This window comes from Manacus candei, unplaced genomic scaffold, assembly GCF_025592945.1.
Source record: "Manacus candei isolate 608988 ecotype Guabito, Panama unplaced genomic scaffold, ASM2559294v1 h1tg000067l, whole genome shotgun sequence".
NCBI classification, from domain to species: Eukaryota; Metazoa; Chordata; class Aves; order Passeriformes; family Pipridae; genus Manacus; species Manacus candei.
The window spans coordinates 14,746,912-14,768,485 of NW_026138115.1; the positions used below are offsets into that span (position 1 = coordinate 14,746,912).

The window sequence follows — 21,574 nt, forward strand, 5'->3', positions numbered from 1 at the left end:
GAAATCCTTGTCACAAAAACAGTTCAAATCAGAGAACAAGTTTTGCTTGCCTTCTTGTCTTTTTTTTTTCTTTAATTATCTTTATATTTCTAAGACTCTTAGCTGTCTACTTGATACTTATTTCAACAGAGCTTTTCAGACACATTACTGTTCAAGTATAGGCTTTAGGTGACTCTCAAAAAAATTCTATCTTTACTGTACTTAGCCTAAGGTTAATCACTTAAAGTAGAAGTGACAAGAGACAATAATGAGGCTGGACTCTAGACTGTGTTGAAAAGCCATTCACACACCAAAGAGGGACAGATATACATGTATTACAAAGAGTGAGGTTACATGCAGTAAGTATATAAGAAAGTATAACATACATATTGAACAAATATATTTTCCAAAGTAAGAATTCCAGAAATTTAAATAGCTTCCAAGTAAAAGAAAAGCATTTAAATACTCATTACAGGCACAGATCAATTATGAGTCAACAAGTCCTTCCAAATGAATTTGGAAGCTGAGAACTTCAAATGCTTTATTGCAGTATCTGAAGCATGATAAACTGTGGAAAACCGATTTTTTCATATGGAAAAAATCAAACAAGCATCCAAGGTTATTTACAGAGTGAACACATAGTCTTGATGCTCTTAAAACAAATAAAAAACCTCTCCATCACCTAACAAAAAAAAACAATTATAAAATACCAAGTATTATTCTAACATGGAAGTCTGGGAACCTCTGTGTTTTCCATCTGGCTGAATTAATTATTTTAAGAACTTAATATTTTATCAGCTTGCCTGAATGCACAGGGGCCCCTTACACATATATTATCCTACAAATCTAGATTAGGGAGCTAATTTAAATGGTTTCTATGCAGCTAATGAGACAAAGTAGCTATTTCTTAAAAATATGGTTTTAGAAAGTTAAATACAAGCCGAAGTATTTTACTCTTAGAAGCAACTTTATCCGGTCAAACAAAAGTTAATAGCTAAGACCAACCAAAACAGATAAAGAGAAAAGAAAAATTTTCAAAGTCCCAACAAATCACAAAACTACTAATATAAAATGGAATGACAGTATCTTTAAAAGCATCATCACATGCTGTTGCTCTCTCTTGGTTAGGTGTCCAAGGTTATAAAACTATTGGTCCTACAGTGTGCTGGTTTAAGAGTTAACCAGCAGGGGGAATGAACTCAACTCAAAGGAGAGATTATAAGTCGGAATAACAATTTATTAAAATAATACAATAAGTACAATAATACAAACAAACGATTGGTCTCAACCCACAAAACCCAAATGTATAATCCAGTGCCCTGGGGCCTGAACAAAGTGGTGTTCCTTGGGCCCCACTTGAGTCCAAAGAAAAGGGAGAGGGGAAGAACCTGCTGGTGGGAGAGCTGCTGCAGTCTGGCCAGAAGTGGTGATCGCAGTCCAGTGGTGGTCTAAGTCTGGTTGAGAGCGATGAGATGCAGCCGTCCTCTGGATCCCACGAGTGGGTTGAAAAATGTTCCAAAACTCCAAGATTATACATCCTCCAGTTCAGGCAGGAATGCTTGGTACTCCCCTCAGGGCGGGGAGTTCACAAAGGGTGTGAGGACAGAAACATCCTCCTATCTCACAGGCCTCTTAACACCTAGTTTATAGCCTGAGGAGTCAGGCTCTATGGGCAGAGGGTGCGAATAGTCTATTGACAACAATAGTCTAGTTTCTGGGAAATGACATGGAAGGCTATAGAATACACAGTTTTGGGTTACAACCACTATGATGAACTGATCTCAGCTGTCCTAACTAGGACATACAGTTAACCTCTAGCTACATCAGAAGGGAGAGTACAGCTTTAAAAATAAAATAGTATGTCTCAGTCTGGAAAATGCATTATTTCTTTTCTAAAAACCATCTATACATCTGATAGACCTTCTGCATTTCCCTCTGATCTGTAAGCTTCTTTCTTTGAGGAGTAGATTCAAACAACTTTTTCCAGCACAAATTTAAGACTATCCAGGTCATCATGCAGAAGCAAAATGCACGTGGGAAGAAATTTAGCTGTAAAGCCTTCTTCTTTCAGAACTCAGGTTCCCCTCTCAGGCAAATCAGCGACGCCCTGAGCATAAATGGACTCATCTGGTTCCCACAGCACAGTCAGACAGCATGTATCTGCATCACTGGTTGCTAGGGAGCAACAAGCTCATTACACGGCATCGTCCACACCCTCCACAAGAATGATGGCACAGGCTTCCCATCTGGGGATCCCACTGACTGAAGTAAGGCTACTGGAGTGCCTGCCAGCCTTCAGCCTCCCAGGGCAGAGCACGCCAATACAGCAGGTGCCAACTTTAGCTCTGCCTTCAGGGCTTTACATTCTGGTTTTGTGAGCCTGGCCAGTGCAACGCAACACACAAAGAGGTCAGAACAGCCTTCCACAGCTGTTGCCATCATACCCCTTACTTTTAGAGGTCAATTCTAGACAAAGATGTTCCTCCCAAAATTTTGGCTTTTCTGACTAGAGCAATGAGTGCCACTATTCTAAAATCCATGTTAGAGGAGAATTCTGTAAAAATGGAAAAAGGCTGAAAAAAATATTCTTTTCAGTTGTTAAAGGAACATAAGATTTGGAGGCATTTAAAGAAGACATACAGAAGCCTTGTGATCTCCAAGCTGTAGACATTAGATCCCTAAAATGGATGTCAGCTGTGGACAATTTGGGTCACTTCAAAGTCTAAACACACAACTTTAATGCATTTTTTCAGCTGTTTGTCTCATTAACACTTCACAGATCTATTCACAATAAAAGAAAAAAAAATCTGTCAAAAAAATAAAAAAGCCACCCTGCTTCTACATGCCAGGAAACTTATTAACTAACAATCTATCTGCATTTTCCTGTACTTGTCACATGTCAAATGCCATCTAGGAATTCTTAGTGCTGGTGAATTAACAAGCACATAAGGGAATACAGCTGTAGATATGCATAGATACCTATACATTCAAATCCTTAGGCAACTTCAAAATGCCTTTTTTTTCATGCATAAAGAAACATAAAAAGGAATGAGAAGGCAGGCAAATTGGGGCAATTCACTCATCAAATGCATGTAACAACAGCTCTATTTGAAGGAGATAGGTAAATGCAAAAGTATGAATTTTCCCTGTTACCAGAAGTTAAGAGTAAATTCTTAAGAATTTATGAAGACCAAGATACGAAAATGCTCACCACTAACATATGAAATAATGTCATAGACACTCATGTATCAGTTAAATATATTTTAAAATAACTGATTAGTTTGAAACATAAATATGTACCTAAGTCCTTACCTGTCTCAACAATTTTTCAACAGCTGACATTACCATGAGCCCTCTCCACACAACTGGGGCAGTCTCTTCTATCAAGAAACCCATAGACATGCTGAAACAACAATGCAAAAACTTAAGCTTTCCAGCACAATATCAAATACATCTGAAAAGAAGCTTGATTTAAATTAAAACATATGCTCACCATGCGATTCCATAGTTCTTAAGGGGCCTCATTAGATTTTCTAAAACAGAAGCAAACAAGGGTTTGGTTTTTTTTTGAAGGGGAGCTGGTTTTGTGGGTTTTGGGGTTTTTTTAAAGAAATACGCCTATGCTTTTTTTAAATCTTTTAAGAGCAATTTTTCCTCTCTTCTTAAACAGTTGTCTATTTTTCCCTCTCATCCCTTCAGTATACATTTACCTATCCTATACAGGAATTTGACCTCACTTTTAATTAGGTTGTTACATCTTACTGATACCATTCATCTTTTGCCAAAATAACAATTTATTTGCCCATAATATAATGTCACTTTGTGCTGCCAAAACCAACTTGATCTATTTTCATGAAATCCCCATGCTGTGAAGCATAAATTCCCTATTAAGCAGCCTTCTACTTCTGCAATACTTCACTACACTGAGTCATTTATATCAGAACAAAACCAAAGTCCTACGACATGATGGGATTTTAAATATTTTTTTTAAACTGTTATTCATCAATCTCATGAATCAGAAGAACATTACCATTAACACACTAGAGTTTTGGGAATTTATCTCCTTCTGTTAAGGCTGCTTTGGAACCCAGAGTAGAGGTACTAAATAAAGACACCCCTAAATTACACATTGTCAGCAGCTCAAGGAAAGAAGTCCTAGATTTCTTCAGGCTAGTAGTAGTCTGCAGACTTCTAAAATTTCTGTAGGACAAAAGATGCTTATTTGAATATTGCAGAGGTAATGTCCTTGTCATGCTTCATATTCCTATGCTCTCAGGTGTCAAGAATAAAAATAGGGGAGGAAATGCTGTAATTGTACTGCTGGTAAAGGGGTAAGCAAGCAGAAATTAACAAAAGGAGAGAGCATTCCAAACAAAACATTGCAAAAGCCAAAACTCCTCTTTATAGTCTCTGCCACCTAATTCCACACCTTATCTCAAAATGGCACACGCACACATACAAAAGAACAAAAGGAATTTTCTTTGGTCTAGCTGATGTCTTTTAAGAGCACGCACAGACAGGAACCAGTAGAAAATAGAAAGAATACTTTAAGCAATAAAAAATATATTATTTTGACAGAAACCTTTTATGCACCCAAAGCAAAACAGATAGACTAAAATAAAAACAATGTGAATGTAATGCAGTACATTCAAAGCTGAACTCAAAATTCAAAAAAAAAAATCAACCAAAAGCACGCAAATTAAACAGCTAAACTCTACAGATGAAAGCTTTCAGGCAATCAAGTAAGTGGGCATTCAAGACATGTAATTTTGTAGAAATACAGTTGAAAATAAATTGGATGTTTTGATTTACAAATCAAAAAGAACAAAATAGGAAGCTAAACAAACCACTTGCATGACTATTGCATTCAGAAATGAGTATGGAACTATTATTGGAAAAGAGACTGGCTTGGACTGATACACTGTACCGGTGCATAGAGCTCTTCTTGACTTGTGCAGCTCTTCAGTGTTTTGTTAGGGTTTCTTTTGGTGGCATTATGCTGTCTAACCAAATTTCTAGGAACCACAGTCTTACTTCTTCCCCTGTAGTAGGACAGTTTTGTTATGAAGAGGTTGATTACATCTGAACTTCAGCCTAGAGCCCTCTCTAGGCACTGCTTTGGTGTCCTTATAAAGAACATACACATCGCCACAAGTTAGAAATATTGACAGAAATGACTACATATTTATCTGAGAGGGTTTTAAAAAAAGTATGAGGAAAAAAGTATCTGCAAGAGTATATATCATGGTAGATTCACCGTCTCCATTTTTTACCATGAAATAGGGACAATTTTAAGGTAAAACAAATGAAAACAAAAAGGGGAGGCCAATTTTTGATGTTCAGCACATGAGGACCAGGAACGGGAGAGTAAGATGAATGGAAAAGATACATTTATTCTGGAAACTTTATCAAAATACTAAGCCACTTCTCAGTTCAATCCAACTGCTCTGCACTATGTCAGTCAAATATCAAGAGGCTAACATCTCAACATCCACTACCTGCATGGACCATTTCTTCTGCAGAGGAACTACGTACACAGCCTAATCTCACACACGTTCAGAGATCTGCCTTGCCTTCACTTTGGTGGGTAAAACAGGAGAGTTGCTGTGAGTAGACAAACAATGATCTACAGAGTAACCAAAGGGGCCTCTGTTGTTAAATCTATCTATCTCAACTCTCAAGTGCTTCAGTGGGCTCTGATAATCACCCTTGTCTCATCAAAAGCAACAGGCCTTCCCTCTCCTTTGCCCTGAGACTGGTGAAGATCTTCTAAAACATAACACGTAAAGAAGATTTAGCTTAATGAGATCTCAGTAACATCTCAAATTCCCACTGCTTTGAGAGTATGCTTCTCTGTTATCAGAGGCCTTCCATACAGTTCCAAAAAGTCAACACACAACGAAACAGGTTTCTTAAAATCACAACACACAGCAATACTATGCCACCTATGCCAAGAGATCAATGAAATAGCCTTATTTACAATTTTCCAGTAAGCTTGATGGCCCTAAATAAAAGGATGCTGTGTTTTCTCTGAACATACAAAATCAGATCAGTAAGATCAACAGAGCACCAAGGACATATCAATAAATGCCTTTTCTGATAGAATAAAAGTAAGGCACTAGAAGAGGCAGACATGCAAATCTGTAACAGCATTACAGCAGATTGCTGATAAGAAGATCTCTAGGACTGGTCTGAAGGCTGGATTGTTACTCATATGGGGAAGAATGACATTGATGTAATGAAGATGGATCTTCTGCATTTTGGAATTATTTTTTACTAAGCTTTTTTTCCCTCCCAAAAAACATCAAGCCTTGCAGACTATCCTGCCAAGGTAACTGAGTTACTCCACTCCTTCTCTGAAAAGGCTGACATAGTTGTTCAATGGTGGCCATGGATTAGTACAGCACAGAAAGTCTGTACAGAGCTATATATATATATAATTTTGGCTCGGATAATTAAATTTCTTCATAGTAGCTTGCATGGTGATATGTTTTGGATTTGTGATGAAAACAGTGACAATAACATAGAGATATTTTAGTTATTGCTAAGCAGTGCTTGCACAGTGTCAAAACCTTTTGTTTCTCACACCACCCCACTAGTGAATAGGTTGGGAGTGCACAAGGAACTGGGGACAGGACACAGCCAGAACATAAGATCCCAACTGACCAAGGGGATATTCCATATCACATGGCATCATGCTCAGCTTATAAAGCTGGGGAAAGAAGAAATACATAGGGGGACATTCAGAGTTACAGAGTTTGTCTCCAAGTAAGTTACACATGACGGAGCTCTGCTTTCCTGGGGATGGCTGAACACCTGCCCTGCTTTCCTGGGGATGGTTGAACACCTGCCTGCTCATAGGAAGTAGTGAATTGATTCCTTGTTTTGCTTTGCTTGTGCATGTGTGGCTTTTGCTTTCCCTATTAAACTGTCTTTATCTCAACCCAGAAGTTTTCTAGGTTTTACCCTTCCAGTTCTCTCCCCATCACTCTCAGGCAAAGTGAGCCAGCAGCTACCAAGTGCTCGGCTGCACATCAGCGTTAAGCTACAAGGAGTCACTTCAATTCTTGGCTTAGTTTCAGAAGAGGTCCGTTGATGGATACATTAGAGCAAGCAAAAGCTTACATTTAGTCTTATAAAGCAAGTAAAGATAATTATTCCAGAATACTCCTCCTTAGGAGGCATTATACTGTTTAAGAAAAGCAAAGGTATACTATAATTATTAAATATTAATATAGTAGATCATGTAACGTCCTAGCAAAGGTATTTTAAGCTGACTCAATGAGCACTAATGCAGAGGAGCTGCTTTGAGTTTTCAAGTGTCTGAACTACAGGGTAGGTTGGGATTTTTTTACCACTTCAAAGACCAAAAAAACATCCAAACATGACAGGAGAACACTAGAAGCCCAGATTTTCCTCCCTGTTAAAGATTTCCTATTATACTCAGCTATTTTTGGAACTTGCCACTATAATGCAAGATCAGAAACTTTCTAGAATTCTTTCTAGTAATTATTTTATTTAATCTTTGTCTTCAATAAATATTAATATTCAAAGTCACCTGTCTGTCCTAACTGGATTTTGGTCATTAAGTAGCAAAGTTGCTGCTTTTAAGTTCTTCTAGCTTCAATAGCTAAATCTATGAAAAAGTAGAACATTTGTACTATTTTCCAGTTAAAAACATCCTCATTGCATGCACATTTCCAAATGTTTCCAAAGATGCTACCAACATAGAAGTTTTGTGAGCACAGACACTACTGCAAGCTCCAGGCTACGCTCTGAATGTGACTGTTTCCTGATTCTTAATTTTTATACAAGCCCTGTTTCTGTCACACTCATGCACCTAAAATGAACATTTTTACCTAACAACACGCTTCTAAGATGGCAAATTATTATCTCATTTACAGATGATGGAATCAAGATTATTCAAGAATCCCATGGATCTGGAGACCTATGCGGTGTTCCCCTAGGTCAGATACTCTAACAGAGCCACAGCTCCACTTGAAGCATTTCCACTGCTGGAAAGTATGCAATGGACAAGTAATAAACATTTAGGTGATCTAAACAATTTAGGTACATTGCTGAAGTTACACATTTTCACTTGAAACTCCCAAATACATCTAAAAGAATTTAAACTTTAAAAAGCAAACTGAGGCACAAACAGCATACATTAGAAAAGGTTTAGAGAGTTACACTACATATTGCTCACAATACCTATGTCTCTGAATAACATTTTAGCAGCATTTAAAGCAGCAGCTTTAAAAGCATATTTCTGAATTGCTCATAAGTTTAAGTATTCCATCTTTTACAGTACCTTATTTAAATAAAACCCATCCTCTGCATATATTTATCAGAATTTGAGCAAGCTGATACTTCATCATAGTTTATACAAAAGCTACAGGTTCTGCTGCTGTTTGCACAGCTCATCATTAGCTGGGCTTTCATGGCAAATTGCTATTTCCCACCTCTTCACATCTTGGTGACAACTCACTGCCTGAAACACAGAAGACATCTGGCACACTGAAACACACGGTCACCATGCCAGTCAGAGACACTGCAGAGCAGTCTGGGGTCCGGTACATTAACCCAGATTATCTGACACAAACTCAATGGGCCATACACACAGACAAGCTGCAATAGGTTTTCAGCATGGTCACTTATAAGATTTCAAAATATTTTGCATCATCTGGATTTTAATTGTATACAATTTCATATCCTGCAGTGACTACAGGATACCATCACAATCTAACTTAGGACTCCAACATACACAGCATACATCCAACATAGTAATTCTCATATGGCTGTCACAACATACAAATATAAGGAACTTATTTGCTGTTTATTTTGAAAGTCACCTCCCAAGGTCAACATCCTGTAAAGGGAGGATCCAGGTTCCAGCCAAGGACACAAAGGTTTCAGACTATACTGGCTTTCCAGTATCAGGAAAGGGAAAGAAGTAAGAAAGGGGTGGGAAAGAAGGAGGGGAAAGAAGGGGGAAAGGGAAGAAACACTGGACAGGAAGAGTAGCAAAATGGTTGGCTTTACTCATGTAAATACAGATGTCTCCTGCCACTCTGGATGCCTTAGGGAGCTGAGATCTGTACAGGGCTAGCAGATTTGGCAGAGGGCATAGGAAGAAACCTGAAGGGGCAGCAAGACACCAGACACCATACTCCACTAGCAGTACTAGTTTCCAAAGCAAAGACAACTGAATTCCACCGTCAGTGTGGTAAAGAGGAAAGAAATGCAGCAGAGGGAAAGGGAATGAATAGCAACAGGGCCCCAGGGTATCCTGCAATAAAACACAGAGACACCAATCTATGTCAGAGGGTAAAGGATGCTGTCACCAAAAGGTCAGTCAAAGTCACAAATTTTAAATCCTTGTTTTAACTGCTTGTGCCAGAAGTCCAGAATATTCTACGGTAAGTGACAGACTAATTGAGACTTCAAGCTTGATTTCACACTGTATTATAAGTTTACTTGCAGGATTGCCCCAGAAATACTGCAATTTGTATTTTAAGCTTGAAGAGCTCCACACAAGGAAGGCTGTGATTGCCCATTACATTCCAGACTAACAGTGTTATCTAACCATGAACACATCACAAATACTTAACCGAAGCAAACTAGTAATGAGACTTCAAGAGCATTATTCCATGCTCCTTGTTCAACTTCAAGAAACACACACATAATGAAATGCAGCTTTTCCCAAAAGATTTGGTTCTCATATTTGTACCAGTCCCATTACCTGAGCAGGTTTTCTACTTTTTTTCCTCCTGATAGACTGCAGAGGGAAGAAAGCTCTGTAAAAGCTTTTTCATTAACAGAAGAGTTTAGCAGATATGACTTCATCAGTCCTATGTAAAAGCAAAAGGACTAATTGCTTGCTGGAAGACTATACTTCAAAAGCAAGTCGCGATTTAGTCACATCTTTGTTACATTTTAAAGCAGCACTGACTTGTTAGGTTTAAAATAGTAACACATGACTAGTTTTAAGTATCATGCCACTACCTTCCATCACAAATGTCTTTCTTACAATTGCTAAAATAACTCACATTTTGAAATGCTCTCAGATCCCCATGGAGCCAAAAAAATTATTTATAGTGGATCAAAAGCTTTATCAGACTAATTTGGGTGGGTTCTTTTAAGTTCATTATACACACAAGGAATGAAACAGAGTAACCCAACATTCAGTTCAAGGTATCTGTCCTGACACACAAAACCTCTGGGAAAGCTCATGTCATCTGAAGCACTGACTTGCTGATGTGACAGGGGGACTGCCCAAGTCAGTCAGGTAACAGGGTGACAGAAAACAGCAGTGCAGAACAGGGAGCAGCAGGAACCCAAGCAGCAGACATTCACTACACATTAGCTTCAATCCAAGACCTGACTTCAAAAAAAATTCCAGTTAACTAGGGACTTTAATTGCTTTCAAAACAAAACTATGAAACTCAATACATTTGAGTCAATTCAGCCTTTCTAGGTTTAACATTGTAAGCAAGACCCAAAACCAAAAGAAATTTAAGTGAAAAGACACGGGAGAAAAAACTGTTCAAAGGATTATACGTAATTGTGCTGATTTGGGGTGAGATAGTTAATTTTCTTCATAGTAGCTGGTATGGGGCTGTGTTTTGGATTTCTGCTGAAAACAGTGTTGATAACAGAGGAATGTTTTAGATACTGCTGAGCAGTGCTTCCACAGAGTCCAGGTCTTTTCTGCTTCTACCCCACCCCAACAGCAAGCAGGCTGGGGGTACTCAAGGAACTGGGAGGGGACACAGCGGGGACATATGACTACAGCTAACCAAAGGACTACTCTACACTATATGGCATTATGCTTAGCATATAACGCTGGGGGAAGAAGGAAGGGGGGATGTTCAGAGTGATGGCATTTCGTCTTCCCAAGCAACCGTTACCCAGGATGAAGGCCTGTTTTCCTGGGGATGGCTGAACACCTGCCTGCCCATGGAAGTGGTGAATGAATTCCTGGGTTTGCTTTGCTTGTGTGTGTGGATTTTAGTTTCCTTATGAGAGTGAGTGAGTGGCTGTACGGGCCTTGGTTGCCAGCTGGGGTTAAACTCTGATACTGGACACTGATGACATAGATTAAAACTACAGTAAATTTGTCGATTCTCTACTTTAAAAAAAAATGTGTTCCTGGGTATATTAAATATTTCCTTTTGCATTTCATATGAATCTCCCCCTACATCCTTCTGTGATTTTATTCTAATTTCATCACTTTTAAGGTGAAGTTCTGTGTACTTACAAGATTAGGACTATCGACTAAAGCAAAGAGATGTTGGCTTTTAAACTCCTACTGTCACTTTTAGCCTCTGGTCTCTATAGGGAAAGGATTAAACCACTTTTTTTTCCTATTTTTGATATATTGTGCTTTATTTCTCTATTCTGGAAAGCCACTCCATTGTACTGCAGAGAAGGAAAGAGGGAGAATACTGCAAGAAACCTAGAGAGGAAAAAAAGCATGAAAGTGAAATTGCAAGATAAAAATATTGAGAAAATTCAGATTTAATTACAGTCTTTCACAATTTTACTTCTAGCAGAGAAGAGCAATGGAAACATTTATTCCTCTGAAATAAGCAAAAAGGTAAATGTGTTCAGTGTACCAAAACATGATTAATTTCTTTTGTTTATTTACGTACAATGAAAAGTGTATCTATCATGTTCCTATAATAAAATCATTTTGCAATTTAACTCCAATTTTTGTGTAAGTTGAACCAAATAACCATTTGTATCTTAACGAGTAAACTTCATAATATAATGAATAGCTGCTAATAATCCATATCAAATCTCTTAGAATTACTGCACTGCAGGATTAACAACATGAAGAGTAATACAACTCCACTTTCAAGGACTTCAAATGTATTTTTTCAGGTCATAGTGTTTCAGTAATTTATACTGGAATAGTATTTGGTAAAATTTGATTTGCCATTTATCCAAAAAGACTGCTCTCAGTAAGAGGCTTTAGTTACTACACCATATTTTTATCTTATACTTTTTCGCCCTTTTTTTTTCTAATTGTATAATTTATGTATAATGAGGAATAAAATTTTAATAAATTAATCCCCTACAGGTTTTTTTTTTTAAACAGCAGCTAACAACTGTATGCACTATAACTAATTCCTTGTAGAACTGGGTATCTTCCATCTCCTTTACCTTCAAAGTAAAGATCATCAATTTTTGCCACAAATGAACTCATCAATAGCTGTATTCAACCAGTTGAGGTTAACTGTTACAGGTTTGAAGGCAACAGTCAAGGATCAGAATAAAATATTTAACACTTAAGTAGTCTTCTCGCTTTCAACTACTTCATCATATATTGAAAAGCCTCCAAAATATAAACCACAACTAATTACAACATTCTGAATTACTATTTTGTCCCATGTATGACACATGGGACCTACTCTACACTTCAGCCATCCAGGTAAACTGGGATAAGACATTACCAAAAGAAAAACACAGGGTTTCAGTTCAGACTTCTTTGAAAATAGAATCAATAAAGGATATTATTAGACTAAAAAAGACTTGCTCACAAATCATGAAGTAGTGTCAGTAGCAAATATGACTTTTTTGAAAGAATCAATCATGATGCAGTGCCATTGGTAGAACATGATGAAGACAACTTGGAGACCTCAAGCTGTATCTTTAAATTTAAACTCTTATGCAAGATCAAGAAACTTCTTCATGATTACCACAATAAATATGCTACATATATAACATTTTTTCTATTTAACTATTCCACTCAAATTTTCTGTTTATAACCCTCAAAGAGATGCACCACAATCTCTTTATATTCCAGCAGACATCTTTAAACAGTCACAACTATTTTAAATATTCACTTTCTCTTACAAGAGTCTGCTATCACAGTCTAAAGAGTAGCAGATATGTAAACATACCCCAGTGAAAAAATGCAAGTGTCCATTTCTGTAGTTACCCCAATATTATATAGACTCAATGGGGCCAGCTACAAACACTGGTAGCCTTCTCTCAGAAATTACTTTTCATTCTAAATTTTGAAAACAGACACCCACTACTGATCTTTTGAATATACCATTTTATTAAGAAACAGAAGAGACACTGAAGCTATCATAAAATGAGCAGAGATTTGAAATACTAAGAGAGCAGTCAACTGTCAAAGATTTGCCCACCAAAACCTTCATAATCATTTAAGCTAACTGAAGAAACTTATTTATCTGGCAAAATGGCCATATTTTTTTGGCAATATAATAGTTTTTACTCTCTGCCAACTAGTTTAAATGGCAGATTTAAAAGAAAAAAAAAATATGCAGTTCACTAAGCCAGAAAACAGCTTTTCAGTAAATTATTCGGGAAAGAATAAATACTATTGTTACTTGTGTTATTAGCATTGCCCTGTGTATACATTGTAGTTGATGTTAATATTTATTCCATAGTTAGATAATTCCATTAGCTAATTAAATTCAGTTGTGAACTTATTAACCAATATTTCTCTGACCATTTAGCTAAAGTATTTTGAATGACAGCCTATTAAATGTTAGCAGAGTTTCCAATGTACTACAGCTAGCAAAATTAAATTAACGGAGTATCTTCCATTTATACAGACTCTGCTCAACAAGAACTCCTAATTCATTTTGAATACTTAAATAGAAATAGCATAACCATAATAATTTCTATTCAGCAGTAATAGTTACTGCATGGACTTATTTTGTATTGTACCAGGCATCTCTAATCCCTTTTCAACTGCTTGTGTGAGAAAAGAAATAGAAATCAAAGATTGCAGGAGCGCTCAGAACTTCCCAGGATTACTCTACAGGTTCATTTTCAAATCCAGGCCTCACAATGAAGACAACATTAGACATTAAACATATTTTTTGATTGCTATGCTATTAAAAATGTTTTTAATTGACTTATTGTTGTGTAGACATAGTTCATGCATACAAGTAACACAGAACTGCCTGGGCTTTCTCAACTGCTATGCAGTATTTCTTCAGAGCTTGTTTTACTCTAGAAAACATGGCAAAAAATCAGAAGATAACACTAACCCTCATTATACCAAAATACAAGGGTCATACACGTTTGTGTATCTATATATACATATATATACACATTTTATATATATATATATACAGATATATATATCTGTATATCTCTATCTCTCCACACACCTACGATGGATCATCTCTTCATGAGCTTATTGTATCTGTCACTCATTAAAGGCATCCTTGAAGTTCACAATTTAAGTTTCCTACACCATCCACATTCCAATTTTCACAATTAAACCATCTTTGACAGCACTTTCACCAACTCAAGAGTTAAAAGCGCACAGAGAAGTGAACAAAATCCCTGAAATACAAATTCTATCCTATTATCATTCATACCAAATTACTACATGTCTCTCTCAGCAGACTTGTGTAATGTGTCAAGCTTTTGAAAGATACAAACTCATTTTTCTGTCAGGTAAAAAAAAAAAATTATGTTCTTTAAATCCCGATATTTACCTGTACATTCCACATAGAACTGGAAAGAATATGTTTTAGTGATCAAAATGTTAGTGCTTAGAAGTCAACAGCAGCAGTTTCAGTTCAGAAAAATCCTCCAATTTTTTTCTATTACATTGAATTCTGCATTTTTTAACAATGCTTCAAAAGCTCACAGTGAATTTTCAGCTGTTTACCAAAATATCTACAGTCACTGAAGCAAAACTGAGTTGCCCAATATCTAAATATACTCTTAAGTTCTTCTATTTCTGGCAAGTTCATTTGTATGATCATAAGAAAATTTACATTTTGTATGGATTCATAAAATACAGAGCAAAATGACTAAGAAGTTCTAAGTTATCTAATCAATATTTCAGAAAGTGAGAGAAAAAATTGGAGAAACAAAAGTCAATGTCACACAAAAACGAAAAGAGATAAATGAACACGACAAAATAGGCCCTTTCGTGTTCATACTGCACGATGCACTTCAAACGCAAAATTCATAGTAAAAAAATCTTCCTTATTTCTCTCAAGACTCTCCTACCTCAATTTATGTTTCCCCAGAATTCTTCCTAGCAGAAGGAAAAGTAGAAGTTTTGTCTATGTCTTTACCTTCTGCACTGCATTCACACACACACAACTTCAAATTACTCAAGTGGCCTAGCACGTTTGGTTGAAGAGAGACCAAACAGAATCATTTTAATGACATTTTGTACAAGCTCCTGTAATGATCCTTCTCTTATTTTTTTTAATGTTTACTTTTTCCTTAGATTACTGGGTTTTGTTCTTTAATTGAAGGTCACCTATTGCAGGATATTGTACAGCAAGTTTAAAACTACTAAATAACCTTCCTTTCCCAGATGGCCTTTCCAGTACCTATAGTAATAATCCATGAAACTGCCAAAGTCTGTGGATTAACAAAAAATAAGACCCTGAATATGCTCCTAAATTGTACAAGCTAGCTCTGAAAGCAATCTCAATACTATATATAAATAAACAAATAACTCAGTCTTCTGTTTGCATCCCTTCTGTACCACACCGAGGAAGCACCAATGAGTGGATGAGTGGGCCATGATCATCCCTGTACAATGAAGACAGGAATTAAAATCACTTCCACTTACTTGGTGTTAATTCGGGGTTTCCTTTTAAATTCATCATTTTTGGAATTGAAGGTCCATATATGTCTGCATCAAGTAAACCAACTTCTTTTGTCTGCATAAGGAACAAAAAAAAAAAGGAATTGTCAAAACATGTCTTCCTTTCTGAATTATTAGCTGAGCAAAATTCAAAACTGCCCGTAGAAATAAAAATAGGATCTTGATTTAGACATCAGTTATCATTGTTTCCTTTCTCTCTAAATTGCAGTTGAAGAATGAAATATAACAATGTCTACAAGTTGGGTAAGACATCTTTATAAAATCTAGATTCTCAATACACAGAATCCTCACTTGCACATTTTCTTATTTACATAATGTAGACCACAGACTTTATATTACCAAACATTATGACCAACGTTCTCTCTACTCCACGTACATTTATACAGAAATAATATTTTAACTTTTTTAAAAAGGTATCAAATCTTATTGTAAAAAAAACCCAACAAATTAGGTTTGTAAATATATTCAATTTTATGCAATTTAAATTACACCAGTGACCATAAGGAATGTGAAAAACATAAAAAACCATTTTTTTCTTCCACTTAAGTAGCCAGAGCAAACTTTTGCAGACATTCTGAAGTTCCTGAAATGCAAGTCTCTGAAGCTAATTAAGCAGGCATAACATTTTAATCAAATATATTTACACAAAAGTATGCTAAAAATGGGTTTATTCAGCTACATATGGTACATTAGGTAATAAACTTTAAATAAAAATTATTTCAACTATGTAGTCTAGACTTAGAAGAGTTTTTTCTATATTCATTTTTACAGATATACATACATATTTTGTGGAAATTAAAACTATTTTTCCTACAGATGGCAAGACACACTATGAATTACCAAGTTCTGCAAATTAAGTAGTAAAGAGCAAGCCCTTTAAAGTGCTGAATGTCAAGTTTCTCTAATATAAAAAGCTAACTGTATTCAACATTTTGCAAAATTGCAAACAAGTATGTTTAAAAGGTTAAGGCAGCAATAGGAGCTTTTCCAACACTGCCAAATCAGCCTTCCCCTGTCAGTGTTTGAAAATGTGGGCTTCACTTTCTGGATGATGCTTTCCTAATTTGGTATCTTATATTAAGCCATTTAGTTATCACAGTTTTGATGGGAAAGAAAGAAAGAAAAAGGCTCAGTGATAACCATTGTGTTTCTGGTTAGAAGAGGAGTGCAACAAGGCCTTTAATGCAAGTATATACAGCATCTTTACCCTTGAATGGAACTTCTAAACATGAAGTACATTCTGTGGCATCACAATCAGTTTGTTTACTGTAGTTTTTTAATGGAGAAATGCACCTGGATTAAAAACCTGAGTATTGAGGCCATTGCTACTAAATAAATCTGAATTTCAATTAAGATAAGGAAACTAACTCATAGAAGACTAGACAACTGAGAAGCAAGACTGACACTTGTTAGTACAACATATCATAGAATCATAAAATCATTTAGGTTGTAAAAGACCTCATCAAGTCCAACCATTAACCTATATGTAACAATTTGAGTTTCTGGGCATTGTTCTTCTGTAGAGGTTGCTTTCTTTTTTCCTTCTCTTTTTTAAAGCTGTTGATATTGAATCCTGAAGACATCCTTAACAGCTCAACAATTTGCAGTGTTAAATTTACCTATTATAAGACACATGTATCTTAAATTTTACAACTAAGATGTGAAAAAAAATGCATTAACATATTTTATCTACTATGTACTTTGAAAAATAAGTTTTTACTACAAAAATCAGCCAAATTTGGGTTCAGTTGTTCAATGTACTTTTTATTAAACAGAGTAAAGCACATGTAATTATATGGATTATTTAATTTAGATTTTTTAAGCATTTTTTTCATTATAACATCTTGTGAAAACTACTAGAAAAAAGTTCAGGAGTTCCTCTAAGAAATTATTCTACTTCTTGCCTACTGCATGAGAGCTGTGATTTCAAAAACATTGAAAAGACCCGTTTTTATGTTAGACTTCAAAGACATCAACAGAGCATTAGAGTTTCTTTGTTCTTATACAAAATGTATTATTTTAACAGATTAGAAAGATTCATGACCCAGTCCCTTTATCTGTGTTAGCAGCTAATTCAACCCATCAAAACATCATTTAAGGGCTGTGCCACCTAATTCCTTCCCAACAAAAGTAAATATTTGCTGGAACACCTACAGTGTTTTACACTTGACTGACATACTTTCCCTCAATTTTCTGAGGGTTCTCCCCACCCCCAGCATGGATTGTGACTATGCACTGACTGACTACAATGATCTCACAACTCACTACAGTTTTATTTTCAGCCTAAAGGGACTGAAGATTTAAGATGATCTAAATTAATTAGACTCATTTTATGACCTCCTGGACATAATCAGGTCTTCACCAGTACAGGTCACTTATTCCTAGGAGTCAGCAGGAAGGTATCTACAAGTGTACAAAATTTCCTGAATAGATACAAGCACACTGGAGAAAAACATCCTTCAATTACCTAGGAAGACTTTCCAAATTCAGCTGTTACTCCAAATTACAAAGCTGATCTTTGTTTCAAGCAAATACAATAAACCTGATGGTTTCTCAAAAAAATGTACACACTTCCTCAGACGCAAGGAAAGTGCCAGTTTCCAAGATGCACTGTTTGTGTTCATGGATATGGTTCAATAAAACTGTTGTCTTCAAACAGAAGAATAATTAACAGATCCTCGAGTTTCTACAACTCACGTTTACAAAACCACAAGTGTTCCTGTAAGCACGGTGCTTTCTACCAGATTATAGGAGAAAGGTCCTTTGGCAAATCTTTAAATCACTGGCAGAACCTCACTAAAGATAGCCTAAGGCAGGGGTTTTTTTCTTCACCAAGCAATTCAACATGTTAGGTAAGAATTCTTACTGCCTAAAAGCAGCAGCTTATACACAAAGCATTGGCCCAATAAGCTATGGTTTTGAGGTTTGTTTCTCCCAGCTATCCCTGCTTTTGCAGTATCTAAGCAATAAAAACCCTTTACTCAAGGTTTAACTATCTCGGAAATACATTATGGCAGTTACCAAGGGATCTTTTAAGGCAGGCACAGCACAGTCCAGATCATCTCTTCCAGCATTTACTATGTTTTAAATGCCCAAGAGAAGAAATAATATGCACACACCTGGATGCTACCACATGAAACCGTTCATCAGAATTACCAATACCAGATACTTCTCATGCTGACTGAAATGTAATCCAGACGCATGTTACAATAATTAAAAAAAATAAATTAAATTTTAATAAATTGTGTTTCCCTCATATAACCCACACCTCATATAAAACAAGCACATCTTTCAAAGCATTGAAACAAATCCTAAAAAAACAGGCATAATATCAGACAAGGCAAAAAAGAACATCTGGGCAGAAGAAACAGATTACAGGGGATCACAAGCAGAACCAAGAAGGCAACTTAAAATAAAAAGGGAGGGGGGGAAAAAAGCTCTAAGATTCTTCTTACGCCCTCTGACATTATTTTCATATGCATATACATATCATTCTGATGCTGAATCTTTTTTTTGTTAAGTAATACTAGTTATACAAATAGAAATGCAGTACATAAAGCACATTCAAGCACGCAGAACTCCCCCTGCTTTTAAGTGTTTTTCAGAGCAGAGCACACACCACTGCTACAGCCACCTTCGGCACTCTGCAGGAAAAGCATTCAGGAAATAAAACTCCACTATCTTCTTATGGTTGCATTTTCTCCTTACAAATGTGTTTCTACCCTGTGCTATTAAACAAACAGCATTCCATCTCTCCAGACGACATAACAATAACCAAGTTCAAAACAGCTGTTCTCGAGTTAACATTTGTCCTTTTCCTTCCACCTGCCCAGCTGTGGACAAAAGTTTGAATCAATCTTCAACTTAATTACACTTGGAAAATACTTTCTAGAGACCTGTGTATTTTTGTTGCCTTACTGCAAGTTCTAAGCAGCAGTCACAAGCATTGAGGCCATGTTGCTGAGAACGCAGCTGTGTTGGGCAGGGCACGTCTCCAGGATGAAGGACCACCGCCTCCCTAAGATCCTGCTTTATGGTGAACTTGCCATCGGCTGCTGCAAGAGAGGAGCCCCGAAGAAAAGATATAAGGACTCCCTAAAACAACATCTCAGCCTTGGCCATATTGACCACCATAACCAGTCTACTCTGGCCTCCAATCCGGAGGTCTGGAGACCCACCATCTATAACGCTGCTGCTTCCTTTGAGAACGCACACAGGATCACTCTCGAGGAGAAAAGACAATGCAGAAAGGATCGTGCCTTGCAGAATATACCACCTAAGGAGTCTTTCTGTTGAGCCTTTTCAATCGGACTTGTCTATCTCATATTGGCCTCATCAGCCACCAGCATGTTTGTAACAAATGTGGACAGAGCCTTTCCCAAATCTTCATTCGCAAAGCCTAGCCATGATGATGACTGCAAGTTCTAAACAGCTTAAATTCTCAAGATTCAACTGACTATGTAACTATATGATTTAATCATGTAATTCCTGGTCACTGAAAAAAAATATACAAACTAACACATACAGAATTATTGTCTTCTTCATGTAGAATAAGAGCCTTATCAAAATCCCATCAGGCAGAGAACACAATATTAAAATTAAATATATTGTTGGCACATGAAAACACAAAAGTACTCTCTTGTTAGCAAAAACTATACTTAAAAACTCAGAAATGTGCACACTTACCTTCTTACTAATGCTTTTAAGATTTCTCTCCTCTCTAGATAAACACTCTCTAGCACAGGCCAACTACCACTAGGATTTGCTCTTTCTGCAGCACTGGTACTGGCTGCCATGGTCTCATCTGATCACTGGTGAGCTTAAGACCACAAAAAAAAAATTTACAGAATAAAGGATTGTGACAAGGAACTATAATTCCTCTTCATTTTCTGCTTTTACATCATGGACTACATACTTCTTTCTACTTCACTACCATTTATCTTCTCAGCAAGATATTAATTTCCCCATTAGACCTCTCTAAAGATTTCTGACAAACATTCAGCATAATGTATTATAAATTATACAATCACTGCAGCTCTTAACCCAGTACCAATACAGTGAAGTTTTCATTGCAATTCAGAAATTTCTCTCACCTACACTAAGAAACGAAAACAAGTTTTCACAGTCACCAGGTAGAGATTCTATATTTACAAGAAACCAAATGCTACGTCAATAGATGAAGATATTCTTGCATATACCCCTGAAAGATGACAATTCCACAGCTTCATTTTGTGCAGTGTACAAAATACAGGCATAGAGAACCTCACTAAAAAGATCCTTTACCTTCTCTGGCAAGATTATCAACGTAATTAAAGTTCACTTTAGTCCTTGAACCTGGCCACTGCCTTGTGAGCAAAACGATCAAGATTTGGAAGACAGCTGTAGTCTAAACCAACAATTTTCAAGCTCTGAACTTAGTTATAATTATTTTGGGGGAAAAAAATAAAGTTGTTGAAGGCCACATTAGACAAAGTCCTGGCAGAGAAAGGTCTTGTAAAAAACCCAGTAAATTCTGCCTCCTTTGCTTTTCCTCATGCAGATTAGAAAATATTCAATTGCTATTATGTTTGTTCTCTTAGGCAGGTAAGTTTTACTATACACAATCCTTGTTCAGATGGCATAAGTCCGTACTCATGACAAAATGATCCATATCTTTCGTCCTCTTAGCTATTTGAACAGACACTTCAGAACTGTTTAGTTTCTCCCTATACTTTCTTTATGTAGCTTCCCTTTTTCATCTTTCAGGGAATAGTAACAATGAAATCAATTACACTTTCCAGTAACAAATTTTCAACCAAATGCAACCAGTTCTATTCACATATCACAAAGGATCCCTCCCCACATAATTCTGTGTGTAGAGGAGAATATGGTGATATTAATTTCTTCCATGTTGCCAAATGCTTTATTGAGGAACAGACCTGATTAAAGACTTCATACCAACAGAAAGAAAGAAAGGAAAAAAAAAAGAAT

The 21,574-nt window shown here is 36.4% G+C and overlaps 1 protein-coding gene across 1 annotated transcript in view; it reads right to left on the minus strand.

Moving 5' to 3' along the window:
- The window catches only part of NUBPL (NUBP iron-sulfur cluster assembly factor, mitochondrial), an 86,423-nt gene that overhangs the window by 50,962 nt on the left and 13,887 nt on the right, over nt 1-21,574 (minus strand). Inside the window, exons 4-6 of the mRNA XM_051806287.1 lie at nt 15,569-15,659; nt 3,473-3,512; nt 3,292-3,382 (exon numbers count right to left, since the gene is read on the minus strand). Coding sequence (XP_051662247.1) covers nt 3,292-3,382; nt 3,473-3,512; nt 15,569-15,659 — 222 coding nt within the window. The remainder of the gene's footprint in view (nt 1-3,291; nt 3,383-3,472; nt 3,513-15,568; nt 15,660-21,574) is intronic.